Source organism: Carassius carassius, chromosome 48 (genome assembly GCF_963082965.1).
Source record: "Carassius carassius chromosome 48, fCarCar2.1, whole genome shotgun sequence".
In the NCBI taxonomy this organism is placed as follows: domain Eukaryota; kingdom Metazoa; phylum Chordata; class Actinopteri; order Cypriniformes; family Cyprinidae; genus Carassius; species Carassius carassius.
Window position 1 is genome coordinate 1,420,776 of NC_081802.1, and position 14,824 is coordinate 1,435,599.

A 14,824-nucleotide genomic window follows, 5' to 3' on the forward strand; every position below is an offset into this window, starting at 1 on the left:
GTCCAGCAATTAAACAAGACAATCTGCAGGAAATCAGAAGCTCTGGACTCTCACCTCTGTTTGCACCATTGCTGGCCGTTGTGTTCTCAGCATTTTGACCGTCTGGAAGATGTCCACCACACCCTCGTAGCGCATCCTCTCCAGCACAATGCTTAGCGTGATGAAGACCCCGGTCCGGCCCACACCAGCACTTCATTGAGGAAAGCACAAGCTTGTGTTAAAAACACTCTCTGAAACCAAGAACTGATGATGGTACAGTAAAAAAAGTTTGGTTTGTGAGCATCATTTTTTCTGCATGGTAGTAACCTACATGAAATTAGTATGTGAAACACTAAGCAGTAATGTTGTTGCATCTTTCCTGAATCCATCTTTTTTTTAAACCCATAAAGCAAGATATGTTTACTATATATCTGTATGAAATGTAATACCATAATACTGCTACATAGCATTCCTCAATTTGAAATTAGTATTTGAAACTAGTTATGTAAATAAGTATGTAGTGTTGTTGTCACATGACCTCACCACACTGCACCGTAAGTTAACGTCTCAGAAAAAAATAGTTTTTTTTGTATTATTCCATAAAAAAAAAATAATAATAAATTATATATATAAATAAATAAACTAAATAAACAATTTTCCCCACTTAAATCCATTTATAATAAATACAATACAAATAAAATAATAATAATAATAATAATAAAAGAACAATAAATAAATAATTAAACAAAAATAAATATGTAGACTTAAAAATGAAAATATTATAAAAATACTAAAATTAACAACAAAATAAATAAACAAATAAAATATTTAAGGAGCAATAAAAATAAGTATGTGAATATTTAAAAAATAAATCTAAAACGCCCTATGCTAAATCAATCAATCAGATTTTGGTATTAAACAAGTTTTAGTGGTCTAACAAATCGTGTCTATTCATTTGTCACACTGTAAGTGGATGTTCAAGTGCATTGCATTGTGGGATACAGTATTCCACACAGTGTACTTTTGCATGCAATGCACATTATACATAATGCATACTACACTATTTCAAAAACCCTTGCTAGTATACTATTCTGAATTCACCCAATAGCCATCTATTTCAACAGCAGTAGAATAAATCCAACTGGTTTAATCTGAACAAACACGCGCGAGCGCTAAACTCGCCTCGTTGTGACAGCGCTTGAAATAGGAGGAGTCTTAAGTCTGATTTTTAAAGCTGGCTTCATGAGCTGCTTTAGCGCAGAGTGATTTCACCAAGCCAACAATAATTGATTTGACAACGGACTTATTTTTGGCTTTGCCTCCACTTGGCAAGATTGAAAGTGACAAACGGCTTGGGAAAGCAGCGAACGGACGGTCTCTGATTGGTTTAGATGCACAACCAATCACAACGCGGCATTACAATGATGTAATCTCGGCAGAAGAGTCGGGCAATCTAATGAAAAACTGCTTCAGAGTCTCACGACGGTCACTGTCAGGAAAACAAAAAACGCTTTTGACGTTTCTGTCCATCCATGCTGCCAGAACCCTACAGAAAGAAGGCTAAAGAAAAGAAAAGACGGAGATATGTGGTTGGGTTGGCAGCCGGTTGCAGACTAAAAACCAAGCGCTGGTTAAACAGACAGACTTTCAGATCTGACAGCCGTGAAGGATTTACACTTCCATTCAGTCGACGTAATCATGCTATTAATGACTAAACCATGTGGCTCTATTAGATATGAAATCTGGGGAGAGATGGATGGAGAGGAGAGGAATACGAGAGAGAGATTAAACCAGCACCAAAAAAACCTCAAACCTCGTCAAAGACAAAAAGAACCACATTAAAAATCTATTGTTAATCCATTTTCTAATGGAAAAACATTCTTAAAACAAGATAAATTCACTTGGCAAGCACATTTGCATGTAACTATTTAAATTATTTGTAATATTTTTTATGTATGTATAATGAAAACAAGTAAATTGTAATTACAGTATTTGTTTTGTTTGTCAATCGATTTTTTCTTGTTTTCCAGTACTATTCATAAACTGAATTAGTTGAGCAGACAAATATTTAAGTGCTGTTTTCTGAAGAATTCATCAAAATGAAGTGAGTTTAAGTTTAAAACGAGAACAAATATCTGCCAGTAGAGTCAGAAAAATAAACTTCATTCGAAGGAAAGACAGGATTATTTAAATGTAACTTAATTTTGATACATTTGTCCGGGAAAAAATACTTAGTGTGTCATTTCTGCATCTCGATTTTAAAATGTTTCAATATTTTTACTGGAAAACAAGATGATGCAATGCCTTCAAGATCCAAAAGGATCAAAACCAGCGTAGAAACGGCTCTTTGATGGAGACGTGGCGCCACGTGAAGCAGAAGCTGAAGACGAAGAGACGGAGATAAAGATGGATGAGAGATAAAAAGAAAGGAAAGCAACTCTAGTCTTCTGTTGCTCCATAAACACACACTTCCCGCTCAAACGTTTGGGAACAGAACGATCTTTAATGCTTTTACAGGATCTGCTTCTGCCCTGCTACTTACACGTGTCTAACTTTATGTATGTTTGGTCACACTTGGGACACTTTACAGAGTGAGCGCTGGATAATAGATGTTTATTCACCTGCAGTGGACAGAAATGGGCCCGTCTTGTCCAAACTGCTCCTTAGTTTTATGCACCTGTCCGATGAAGTCAATGAATCCCTCTCCTGATTTGGGAACGCCCTGCTCCGGCCAGTCGGTGAACTGGAACTGCCGAACGGTCCTGGACTGGCCGTCCTGAGAGAAAAACACAAACACACACATAAACGCCAGTCTCTTTTACTCCCACAATCCTTGATTTCACAAGACAGTGGCTGGATGGATGGCTTTATCTGACGGATGTGGGATTTAAACATCTGCGGCCGAACTCCAAGCCGAGTTGAGGGAAATCAATGGTGCGTCTGACGAGCGTCATCTCGAAGAGATGCTGCTAAACGGCTGATCGATGGTTTGGAGAAACCCTGGCGGATGAGAGGAGAGGAGAAAGAGAGCGACGGCCGAAACGATCGAAGGGAAGCTCAGGCAGAACCAGACACAATTAAAGCTTTCACAGAAGAGGCCGGAAATATTCAGCCAGAGTCTGACGGATCAAACACCGTCAAGGCTTTCTGGATCACACAGCAACACTCGGCCGCTTCCTCAACAGTTATAGATCCTCTGGCGCGGGTTATTTGAGTTTTTGTGCTTTTGTAAAGAAAAGGATCGAACTATGTTTCAGTTGATCACATGAAACTTTAGTATTATTTGGTTCATGAATTTATATTTACAAATTTGTTTAATGTTTAATAATTTTAAATATCAACATTTTAATCATTTTCAATAATTAATCAAATATTTAATTAGTATATTTAAAATTATTTTTTTTGTGTTCATTTTATTTTGATATTCAAAACTGTAATTAAAATTCTATATTATATATATATATATATTTAATTCATGTTTTTTATATTACATTGTTTTGGAGTATATATAATATTAAAATGATATTGAAAAATTTAATAAAACAATACACATACACTTTTTAAATGATAAATTAATAAATATAAGCAGAAACTCAAATTATAAGTAATACTAACCTGATATTAAATAAAATATCAATACTAATAAAAATATTATATAACAAATATATTACAATAATATTGTATTATAAATATTTATATTATTATTATTATATTAATGATAAATATTCTTTCTTGTGTTCAGTAAAATATACACTGATTATTTTTAACTACGCAACTTTACTCTGCATCAATGTTTAGTTTTATTAACATTTTAATTCTACTTTTAGTATGATATATATATATATATATACACACACACACACACACACGTGTATATATATATATATATATATTCAAATTATAACAAAAATATAATTGAACTCTTTATAAGTTAATAAAAACAGGTTAATAAATGCCTTTTTGTAATGATTAAAATCTAATTTTAATTACAGTATAATATTATTACTAATAGCATAATAATATAATAGAATTAATAATATTAAATGCTATATTTAATTATTATAATTACAAATAAATATTCTTGTGTACATTAAAACACACACACACACACACACACACACACACACACATTATATACAGTAACTTTGCAACAACATCATTAGTCAAAATGATGGTTCCTCTGATTGACACCTATGAGTAATTTCAGAACAAATACATAAACAGCAACATATAAACTGAATATTGTTTATATAAATCATCTTGAAAGGAGTCTTGCGCTGTGCCTTTATTCTTCTCCGTTTGATTAACTGCAACAAGCAGTGTGTTTTTGCTGTAACATGAGAAGGGTGAAAGAAAACGAGGCGTAAAAGAGCCCGGACCGAATCATGTGCACACCCTACAGGCCGAGCAATGTGTGTCCAATCGTGTGATTAAATACGTGACTTGTTCGCTCCACGTCATCCCATCATGCCTCAGTCCAGGCCCCGCCTCCTTCAGTCGGCTCTGATTAAAGCTCTCTTTGATTCTCACTGCAGTCTGATTACTGGAGAGCCTGCCTGGACGATTCAATCACAATTAAAGTGCTTGGCTGGAGTGATGCTCGTTTCGTCTTGGCTCAGAGTGTTTCGAGTCATTAAATGAGCGGTTCTGCTAGCAGTCGCTCGCTTGATGGGATATTCAGCCATTTCTGGAGAAAGACCTACTGCTGAGACTCATGGGGAGCATGATTTTAAGGCATCTAACAGTATTTTAGCTCAGAATGGATAGAGAACTTGAAATTGATATAATCTGCTTCCAAAAACAAGAAGAAAACAATGATCTTTGAAAAGTCTTGGAGTACCAATGTCAAAGTACTACTGTATTAGATTATTTCATACGTAGTACCATGATAATACTTTGGTTTTTGGACATGTAACATATTAATACCACAATAATTCTTGGAAATACCTTGGAGATATAATGGTTTTTAAATGGTACTTCCAAGAATATCACTGTAAATGTCCAAAATAACATTAAGAAAACCTTGATATTCTCTGAAGTACCTGAAAATACTATGTAAATATTTCAGGAAAGGTTCAGAACCATTCGGCACAATATGTTTTTATTGTATTCCAGGACTCACCCGAGCATCGGTCACTTTAAACTCTCTGAGGATGTACTGAGGCATGTTGTACTCTGCCATTGGATCCACCACAAAGTACTGATATCTAGCGGAGCGCTCCGCCGGCCAGTACTGGTGACACTTTTCCTGCAAAAACAAATGGAAACATAATTAAATCACATGTTCTGGAGCCTAAAAACCAATTGTCTCAAAGAGAGAGACACTCACACGTCCCATCTCCCTCAGTTTGGTCAGCATCACCACGATGGTGGAGTTGTTCTCCCACAACATCCTCCAGAAGTCTTCAGTGGTCTCCGCTAATGGGCCTTGTGTGGCTATATAAGCCTTCTGTTGTCTACAGGAAAGAGAAAGTGAGTCCCTGTGAATTAAGGTGCTCTGGGTTACTTTTCCACTGCAGATCACTGTTGCAGTACCTGTATCCGTCAATGAAGCTAGCATTGATATAGTCGGATCCTTCCAGCCCTCTGATGGGCTGCAAGCACACTCGAGTGCTCTCATACGGCATGATGTTTACCAGGCGGTTTTTAAACTTGTTGCATGGCAGATTGGCACTTATGAATCTGGATGTGTGGGCTTTGGAGTTCGCCAAACGCTGTGGGAAGAGAAAGACAATTGATCAAGTCATTTACATTTACAGCTTAAATACATTTACATTTAGTCATTTTGCAGACGCTTTTATCCAAAGCGACTTACAATTGGGGGATACATAAAGTGATTCTTCTTAAAGAAGCAAACAGACACAGAAAGTGCTTGTAATTCCAAGTTTTAGACATTCGCTTGAAATTTGTCATTGATTCAGCATTCCGGATAGGGGTGGGAAGATCAATCCACCAGCCAGGAACGGTGAAGGAGAATGTTCCGGAAAGGGATTTTGAGCCTTTCTGCGATGGTACCATAAGGTGTTGCTTACTAGCGTATCTCAGACTTCAGGAGGGGATGTAGATTAGTAATAGTGAGTGGAAGTAGGTGGGTGCTGAGCCTGTGGCTGTTCTATAAGCAAGCATCAGTGTCTTGAACTTGATGGGAGCCACAACCGGTAGCCAGTGCAAGGAGATAAAGAGAGGTGTAAAATGGGCTCTTTTGGGTTCGTATTAGAATGAATCATTTGAAGAGGTTTGATTGTGCTTGATGGAAGTCCAGCCAAACTAGAATACAGCTTACTTCAAACACTGGATATTTAGGCTTGAAGGACATTTCTTGCTGCATGGGAGTCGTTTAACCATTCTGACCTTTCATTTTTTGTTTAATGCCTCTATTTTTCTCAGTGTCAGACTGTTTATAAATGGGCGAGACTGGGTGACCCAGTTTACTTGTGCTCGCAGGAAACCTGTCAATGCTCGTTGCCATTATAATTACCAAAACTCCTATTTTTTTTCCATCAGGTGACACGAAACCCAGCTCCGATACAACCGAAAAGTCATGCAACTTTGGAGGCAATTGGCAAAGTGGGTCACTGTTGCTTTTAGGATGCTGCTTTGTATTCATACTCTGACTGGACACCACCGTTTTGTATGTGCACATACACCTCGTACCCATGTCTCATGATCCAAATTAGAGCTTGTAACCATCAATTAACATCAACCGAGCCACAGTACCCACAATTCTTCTCCGTTTTCTAGGTCAGTTGTCTGGAAGCATTGTCTCCTTTTAACTGGACGAGCCTGGCACATCTAGGAACTGTGCCGCAGTCTCTCACTCTCTCTCTCTTCTGTTCTGCCAGGTAATGCCTTTGCCCGGTAATAAATCCATTCAGTTCCTGCTCCAGGCCTAGTCTTTTTTACCCTTTTTTTTCAGAAGCAGCTACTGGCTGTTTGTCTTTCCTTTGAGTCTTTGAGTAGCTTTCAAAGAAGGACCTGGAAGGGCATGAGGCATTCCGGTGGGAAGTGCCAGCTATGAACCGAGCTGTTGAAATAACGATGCGTACACACACACACACACACACACACACACACACACATACACACACACACATTTTGGCTAGTTTGGCGGGGCGGGTAGAGTTTAAAAGAGGTTTCTGACATGGTTTACCCTGTATGCACCTTATTAGTACTCTCATCGTGTTGGGAAATATTCTATCCCCCATGCTAACCATATAAATATGACAAATAAAAGTCATAAATTAGTATAAATAGTCTGCCATCTTATCATTCCTTTAGTTGATTAGCCTGAAAACTTAGCATGTTGTTATTTGATTTTCTGGCTAGAATGGCATAACTCTTCTCAATTACCTTGCTACATTGACGGGCTACCCAGGAGGAACCATTTCTGGCCAATTTGCAAACCAATTCAGACATTTTTCTAAATAGTTTGATCTCTTTAGAAGAACTCATTCATTAATGAATTGGACATTGCTAAGATAGCTGTGTTTTAGCAACACTAGATGCACAACTTGATAGCACATTTGGCAATACTACCCTTACGAAAAAGAAGTATACTTTTAAGTTTATTTTACTAAGTATAATTAAGTAAAGTTCAAGTATATTTTTAAGTATACTTTATGTAGCAAGAAAACAAATACCAGTGTTCTAGTAGTATACTTGTAAGTGTACTGTTTCAATACTCCTTCGGACTAAATTGGCCCACTTTCTAGTATTTGAAAGTATACTTTAGGTATACTTTAAGTATAACAGTAGACTTCGAGTACACTACTAGTTTACTTCTATGTTTGTAGTTTGTACTGCAATTATACTAACAGTGAACTTATAGGTTTACTGATAGTTTACTAATTAAATACTTTGTACACTTTGACGTATAGTCTCAGTAAACTACTAGTTTAGTAGTTTTATACCATAACGTTACAGTTTTGATGCTGTTTCATGTCAGATGATCGTGTTAGATTACATGTGTTAGTATCCGTTGTTTCTTTTTTCTTCTTCACTTGTGTTATTTTGGAAATTCTGTGCAGAACATGTGTACTAGCGCCCTCTACCGTAACATAATGAAACCACAGATTCTAGGAATAGCTCGAATATATTTAGAATTTTTGTATGCGATGTCAATTGTTACTAGCTTGATTATCTTCCTACTTTTCATATGTCTTGTGGTTACCTTAAACTCCAGCTCCATGCCACTGACGTGCTCTCCGGTCTCCACCTGCGCCAACTTCTGGATATAGGAGAATAGGCTTCGTGCTGCCACCTCCGTGTTCCCGCAGGCAACGGCCTCCAGTAGGGCATCGTGGATGAAGCTGTACTGGTCTTCCGTCTGCACCATGTAGTTCCTCTGGGAGCGCATAAGGGTCACGTGACCATAGATGTCCACCGTCTTCTCATGCTTGATGCGCTCTAGCATGGCGTCAATCACGATAAAGCAGCCTGTGCGGCCCACGCCAGCACTGAAAACACATTTTGCACAAGTCAGGGATGAAAGTTGCAGGAAAGTTTACTTTCATTACCAAGAACCAAAGGCCAACTTTAGGGAACGACGCCAAACTTGACTGCAACTTTGATCAATGAGACTTCCTGACCAGTTTCTGGCTTCGAGAGCCCTGAAAGGTAGGAACAGGGTTCAGACCTGCAATGGGCGATGATGGGGCCGGCGTCCGGTGGATTGCAGGTCTTCACCCTCCTGAGAAAGGCCAGGAATGGAGTAGGGTACTCGGGAACGCCGTGGTCTGGCCATGCAGTGAACTGGAACTGTCGAACCTCTCGCTTTTCACTGGAACCATTCTGAAAGAAGAACGAGTGCTGTGATGCTAAGTTGCTTGAATGCACAGAAATAAATCTTACCGATAATGTGGCGATAAATCTAGCACTAGTTCTATCAATGCACAATTTAATTGTGTTAGCATGAGTTCAAGTAACTTGCATGCCAGTGTCATAAGTATACTATGATATACACATTCTGGAATCACCAAAATGTCTTCTACAGTGTATTATTTTAACAAAACAAGGGGGCCAGAAACATGTCTGCCGCAAAGGAGATTTCATTAAGAAGAGGGAGAGACATCAGTGTCTTGCTAGTTCTAGCTGTTAGCCTTTATTTCTCATTCTGGATGTCTTTAAAGGAAGGTTTTGCATTTCAATGTCACTGCTGTTCCAACAGAGGCTCCCTTTGAATAAATGAATAAATAAACTATGTAATTAAGAGCAAACTGGCCCAGTTTTGCCGAATACTTCACCCCAAACACCCACTCCCCCACCCCGGCTGTATTCTGCAGGCTGTTTCTCTGCAGTGGATGGGCTTGTGCAGGATTGTTTTTAAGAATTCATGACTCTGTGTTTACTGTGTGTGCGACTGCAGGATATGTGCACACATAAGTACACAGTTTCAGCAAGAATGTGGGTAAGGGTAGTAAGCAAACTCTGACTATTCAGTCCAGCAGTGCAATACAACTTTGATGCCACAGAAACACCTCATCTGTATTTGAAGATAGCCCTTTAGTAAAAACAACAACAACAAAAAACTAAGCAATTACATCTATTCTAGACTGTCCAAGAAGACAATTTAATTGCTCATTCATAGCTCAGAAGATCTCTTCTGAAACTAGAGGATTACTGGGACAAATCTGAGAAGATCCAATTACTTTCTGTGCTGTCTAGGAGAATCAATTGAGATATAGAAGAGATCTCATTTCTCTGTCCTAGCACACCATAAGCATGCTCTTCATGCTCTGTGCATCAGTCTCTCTTTAATCAATGCTTCTGTTCATGTCTTACGTGTGTCCTTCGCTACAGTAAAAGCTCAATCCATTTTAATTCATGTTACGGTCTGACCGTGCAACTGGCTGACCCCTTTCTATCGCTCCCAACCACTTCATGTTTACTTGACCGCTGCGCCGTCTGGGATGCCAATTTTGCTCTGGCCACTTAGCTAAGTGCCTCTCTTTGGCAGGCGTAGCATTAAAAGATGATGGATGTGGAATGAGGAGATTATAAAAAATGCATGTGTGTTGATGTACGCAGTCGAGATGAGAATGCTGGGAACGTTTCGGAAAAACGTTTCTGTTTGCAATCATCCAAGTTGTATATGTCTATTGAAGCCCGAAAGCAAAATTGTGTAATGTGTCTGCTCTAAGGTCCACAGGGAAATAAGAGGCCCATACACAACGTAAAACTCTTTAAAATGTCTAAAGCAAAGTGTTCCTAGGAAAGTGAGCACATATTATCTAGGAAATGCCTTTTTTGTAGACTGGGGTGTCCAATCCTGCACCTGTAGGGTCAAGGTCCAATAAATGTTGCCTGGAAGTTTCTAACAATCCTGAAGACCCCGATTAGGCGGATATTGGCTCTTTGGGAGCAAGATTTGGCACCGCTACTGTGACTGAATTGGTTTGCATTCTACTTAGGTGGACACAAATAGTCTTACCTTGTGTAGAGAGAAGGTGCGCACACAGAAAGTGGCGAGTTCGATGGTGTCCAGGAGCGTCACTTGAATCATACCGTAGGTCTCCGTCCCTCTACTTGGCCAGTACTGGTCACACTTTATCTGCAGAGGGTGAGGTAACGTTAACATACCTTATGTCTTTCATGTGAGTTTAGCTGTCTTTTTTTGGAGGTCATTGACTTTGATTTACACAGACATCTCTATGCAAATGCCTTCCGAATGTCAGTGTGCTGAGGAATTACAGTGCTATTGAACTAAATCTCACCAAGATTGGATCAAATAATCATCTGGGAGCTACCTAAAGCCTTTTCCAAAGACACTAAATTACTAAATGAGAAGTAAGACTAGTAACAGTCTCTGATTCACAAATAATGACTCAGTCCTGGGGGTTCACACCTGCAATCTCAAACCCTTCCCGTCTACCCACGTCACATCAATACCCAGGCATAATGTTTTTCTTCCCTCCTCCGACACCTGGCACATTGACAGACCCCTGGCCTGCTCCAAAGATGCACTCAATACGGAGCATGGCGAGCATTCGGGCTGCCCTCAGTGCCCTGATGCGATGTGACAGCTCGCTGCTTGAAAAATGTGCAGGTTAAATGCGTTCTTTGCGCTTATGCTGCAGATTGAACGGCTTACTCTGATCGCATCTGACAGAGCTCTAATACACCATGTGGCGCCCGCTAAGATGGTGAAAGAGAGTGAGAGGGGGTGTCCTGAGATATCGATGGAGTCTGCTGAGCCTGACAGGCTAGGGTGTGATGGAACTTCTAGATGTCACAGTTTCAAGATGACGGATTTTTAACTTCCTCTTTCTTCTTTTTTTTGTGGTAAACGGGCCGAACTGCCCCGAATAGAGCCGAGAGATGATTTCCAGTTGTTATCGGAAAGTCCCATTTCCCTACATTTTTCTCCATCCCTTTTGTTCATCCACTCAACCGGCAATGGCATTCCAAGTGGAATAATGTTAATTTGTTCAGTATGAAGCTCAGACTTTTTTTAACAAGGCTAAAACAGACGACCTATTATCTTCTTAGGGACTATTAGCTCCCTTCCACAACCTAGTGAGCTGCCTAGCTACCCAGGATTTTAAGACATCACCAGATGTTAAGGTTGCTTCCAGAGGTGGAAAGTAACGAATTACATTTACTCGCGTTACTGTAATTGAGTAGCTTTTTTGTGTACTAATACTTTTTAAAGTAATTTTTTAAATCTGTAATTTTACTTTTACTTAAGTATATTTAGTTTGAAGTATTGTAATTCGCTACATTTTAAAACTCATTAATTACGGAGTAAAAAAAATAAAAATAAAAAAAATAAACCGCTCCCTGGAAACTACGGCATAATGGGCAGGAGGGCAAACCGGCGCTAAAATCACAAGAAAGATGCAGACGGACAAAACAGGCGTTAGTGGTGCAGACACCGCTGAAAACGAAACCCCGTCATATTCTGAAGTTGAACTCGATGGAAATGAAGTGAACCCCTGGCCATATGTATGCTCTATTATGCAGTGTAAGCTGTACTTGCCTAGGAAGACCAAACTAGCAACTTATAAAATATAGATTTTTTTAAATAATTAAATTCTTATCATTTCAAATGAGTATTCAACATTTTATCTCTTGTATATCAAAACATTATTCATGCATTTGTAACTGCAGGTTAAATGCATTCTTGTCCTGCACTAAACAGTGTAATACATCTAAATGCCACTTCCAATGAATCTTCTGCATTTCCTCTGCATTAAAAGATGAGTTTGTTGATACTGATTTGCCTGGTAACAGCCCAAATGTTTTATTATTCTAAATAACTGATTCCTTTAATTAAAAACAACTAGTTTGAGATTAATAGACCTATCCCAGGGGTGTCAAACTCAGTTCCTGGAGGGCCGTAGCCCTGCAGAGTTTAGTTCTAACCCTGCTCCAGCACACATATCATGTAGTTTTCAAATAAACCTAAATGATTAGATTAGCTGGATCAGGTGTGTTTAATTAGGGTTATATCTAAACTGTGCAGGACTGTGGCCCTCCAGGAACTGAGTTTGACACCCTTGGCCTGTCCCATTTTTGACTCTCTCTCACTGTTAAAATGTAACTAAGTAATTTTTACTCTTGAGTAAAGTTTAAATGAGCTTCTTTTTACTTTTACTTGAGTAGATTTTTAGACTGGTACTTTTACTTGTACTTAAGTAAAATTTCATTAATGTAATGGTACTTTTACTTGAGTAGAATATTTTTGTACTCTTTCCACCTCTGGTTGTTTCAAAATGTAAATGTATTTCTTTTAGCAAAACTGAAATTCTGTCTTTTGCGATAAGACAATCCTAGAATGCACTGCAAACCATTTCATTTATTACTGTCAAGTATCAATATAAAATGGACCATTTTACAGATTATTTACATATACTGTACATTTTTATGCTTGAGGATCAACATGCTAATTCAATATTCTCACTGTTTTGTGAGACCTATGTATAGTATTCCAGATTAATCCTTTTTTTGTTGTTGTTTAGCCTCACCCTTGACTTCTCTTCTAGTCTGGTCATCATGACCACAGTGGTGGCTCGTTGTTCCCACACCATTCTCCAGAAGTCTCCGAAGGTCTCCGGCAGTGGCCCCTGTGTAGCTATGTAAGCGTTCTGCTTCCTGTAGCCGTCAGTGTAGTTAGCATTGATGTAGTCACTGCCTGTGATACCTTGAAACAAAGCAAGTAGGTTGGTAACTGTAAGAGCTAGGGCCAGAATGATAGAAATGTCCACTTTTCAAGGGACGCATCATGAAAAAGCACGATTTTGATTGACGCTATGCTACATAACACAAAAACGCAGCGTTTACGATACAGAAATATGAGTACATCATCAACATATGACTGGCACAATGCAGAGCTTGTGACAGATATCCATCATAGAAAATAATCCCCATGAAAGAAAAGCCATCGAGCCCCTTCACAGCCTTTTCTCACTTCCTTCCAGCTTTTTCTGCCTTGTCTAGCTCTCTGAGGGCCGGCCAACAGCATCCACTGCAGCTGATTTAGGGCCAGATGCTATACGATGGAATTAGGCTGGTCTAGGAGTAAATCAGCGAGCAGAACACACGCCGGACCCCATCTCGCTTTCTTTTTGCCATCGCTCTGTGCGGCCCATAGTAAATCTCCCATAAAGCAGCCAAACATTCTCCCGCCTAAGCTCAGGATCCATGAGGCAGTAAAGCCCTTGTGTGCCACTGCTTGACGTAACGATCTTGTGGTCTAGGTCGTGATATCTCTCAAAACCACATAAATATGACATTGGCCCTCAAAATTGGGATCTCAGAGACTTTAGGGTTACTTCCTGGTCTGGATTTGGGCCTTAAAGGGGTTCATTGTTGGTCTGAGTACCAACATGTAATTCTCATTACAATAATAATAGAGGTGATTTAATAAGCCAGTTACAGTACGTGGCAAAGAAATGTATTGATGAATTACATTTTGATTTGATGCGTCAATCCTGTACATATAGCACAAATGGTGAGGGACAAATTATACAGCAAAGTTCAACACTTAAGGTTAGGGGTTTGTTCAAATCCCCCAGTAGGAAGCACCATTAATTCTCTCAAACAAGTCACTTGTAATTACACTCTGGGTCTGCGCTCGCTTCAGACCTCTGGCAAATAACCTATGAGAGGCATATTTAATTGTACAGTTTATCCAACACAAAAAAGCTTTAATCACAAATACAGGCCCGCGGTGCTAAATTGTTGTTTTCGTGCCTTAACAACGAACAATGAAACACTTGGCCGTGATCATTTTCTAGGTTGGAGAAAAAGGCAAAATTAGCAATCAGGGGGAAAAAAGGATGCCATTAAAAGCCTCTTCCCCGTCTCACAAAGCGCTCGCAAGAGTGTTTCTCTTTAGTCATAGCTAAGTGAACAGAGAACGGCTGCCTGCACGAATTGTTCCACCGCTGTGTCTAATGGCAAAATCACTGCACTGTAAAATGGAAATTTCGAACTTGATTAATTTATGCATTTATGGGCGCTGTCTTTGTGATGATTCTGTTACGCTGTTTTATTGCTCATCTAAATTGGGTTGTGGTGAACTGTAGCAAAAATCAAGGTGACGCGACGACGAGGGAGGGAACCTAGGGGGGGATATAGCTATAAACAGCACAAAGGAGCATTGAAGATTGACAGTTGCCTCTGGATGGAAAAAAGATGGGCATTTTACCAACATTACAGAAGAATCTCTGCTGATTTTCTACTGTTTCTTCCAAAAGCTTGACAGCTTCTATACCTCAACCGAAGGCACTCTGTGACATGGCTGTGCAATTTCAGCTGCTTGTGAATTATCTGACTCCTTGTCTGACTTGTTATCTGACTTGTTTCCTGTATGTGCACGAACAGACAATAGAATTGTGTGGGA

At 39.2% G+C, this 14,824-nt stretch overlaps 1 protein-coding gene across 18 annotated transcripts in view; it reads right to left on the reverse strand.

Annotated features, from left to right (window-relative positions):
• LOC132131136 (receptor-type tyrosine-protein phosphatase S-like) overlaps nt 1–14,824 on the reverse strand; it is a 131,888-nt gene that overhangs the window by 1,053 nt on the left and 116,011 nt on the right. For all 18 annotated transcript variants that reach the window (XM_059543096.1, XM_059543102.1, XM_059543099.1 and 15 more), the window contains 9 exons: nt 12,945–13,120; nt 10,409–10,528; nt 8,615–8,769; nt 8,150–8,435; nt 5,515–5,693; nt 5,309–5,435; nt 5,102–5,227; nt 2,601–2,755; nt 55–190 (listed from right to left, as the gene is read on the reverse strand). In XM_059543096.1, coding sequence (XP_059399079.1) covers nt 55–190; nt 2,601–2,755; nt 5,102–5,227; nt 5,309–5,435; nt 5,515–5,693; nt 8,150–8,435; nt 8,615–8,769; nt 10,409–10,528; nt 12,945–13,120 — 1,460 coding nt within the window. The remainder of the gene's footprint in view (nt 1–54; nt 191–2,600; nt 2,756–5,101; nt 5,228–5,308; nt 5,436–5,514; nt 5,694–8,149; nt 8,436–8,614; nt 8,770–10,408; nt 10,529–12,944; nt 13,121–14,824) is intronic.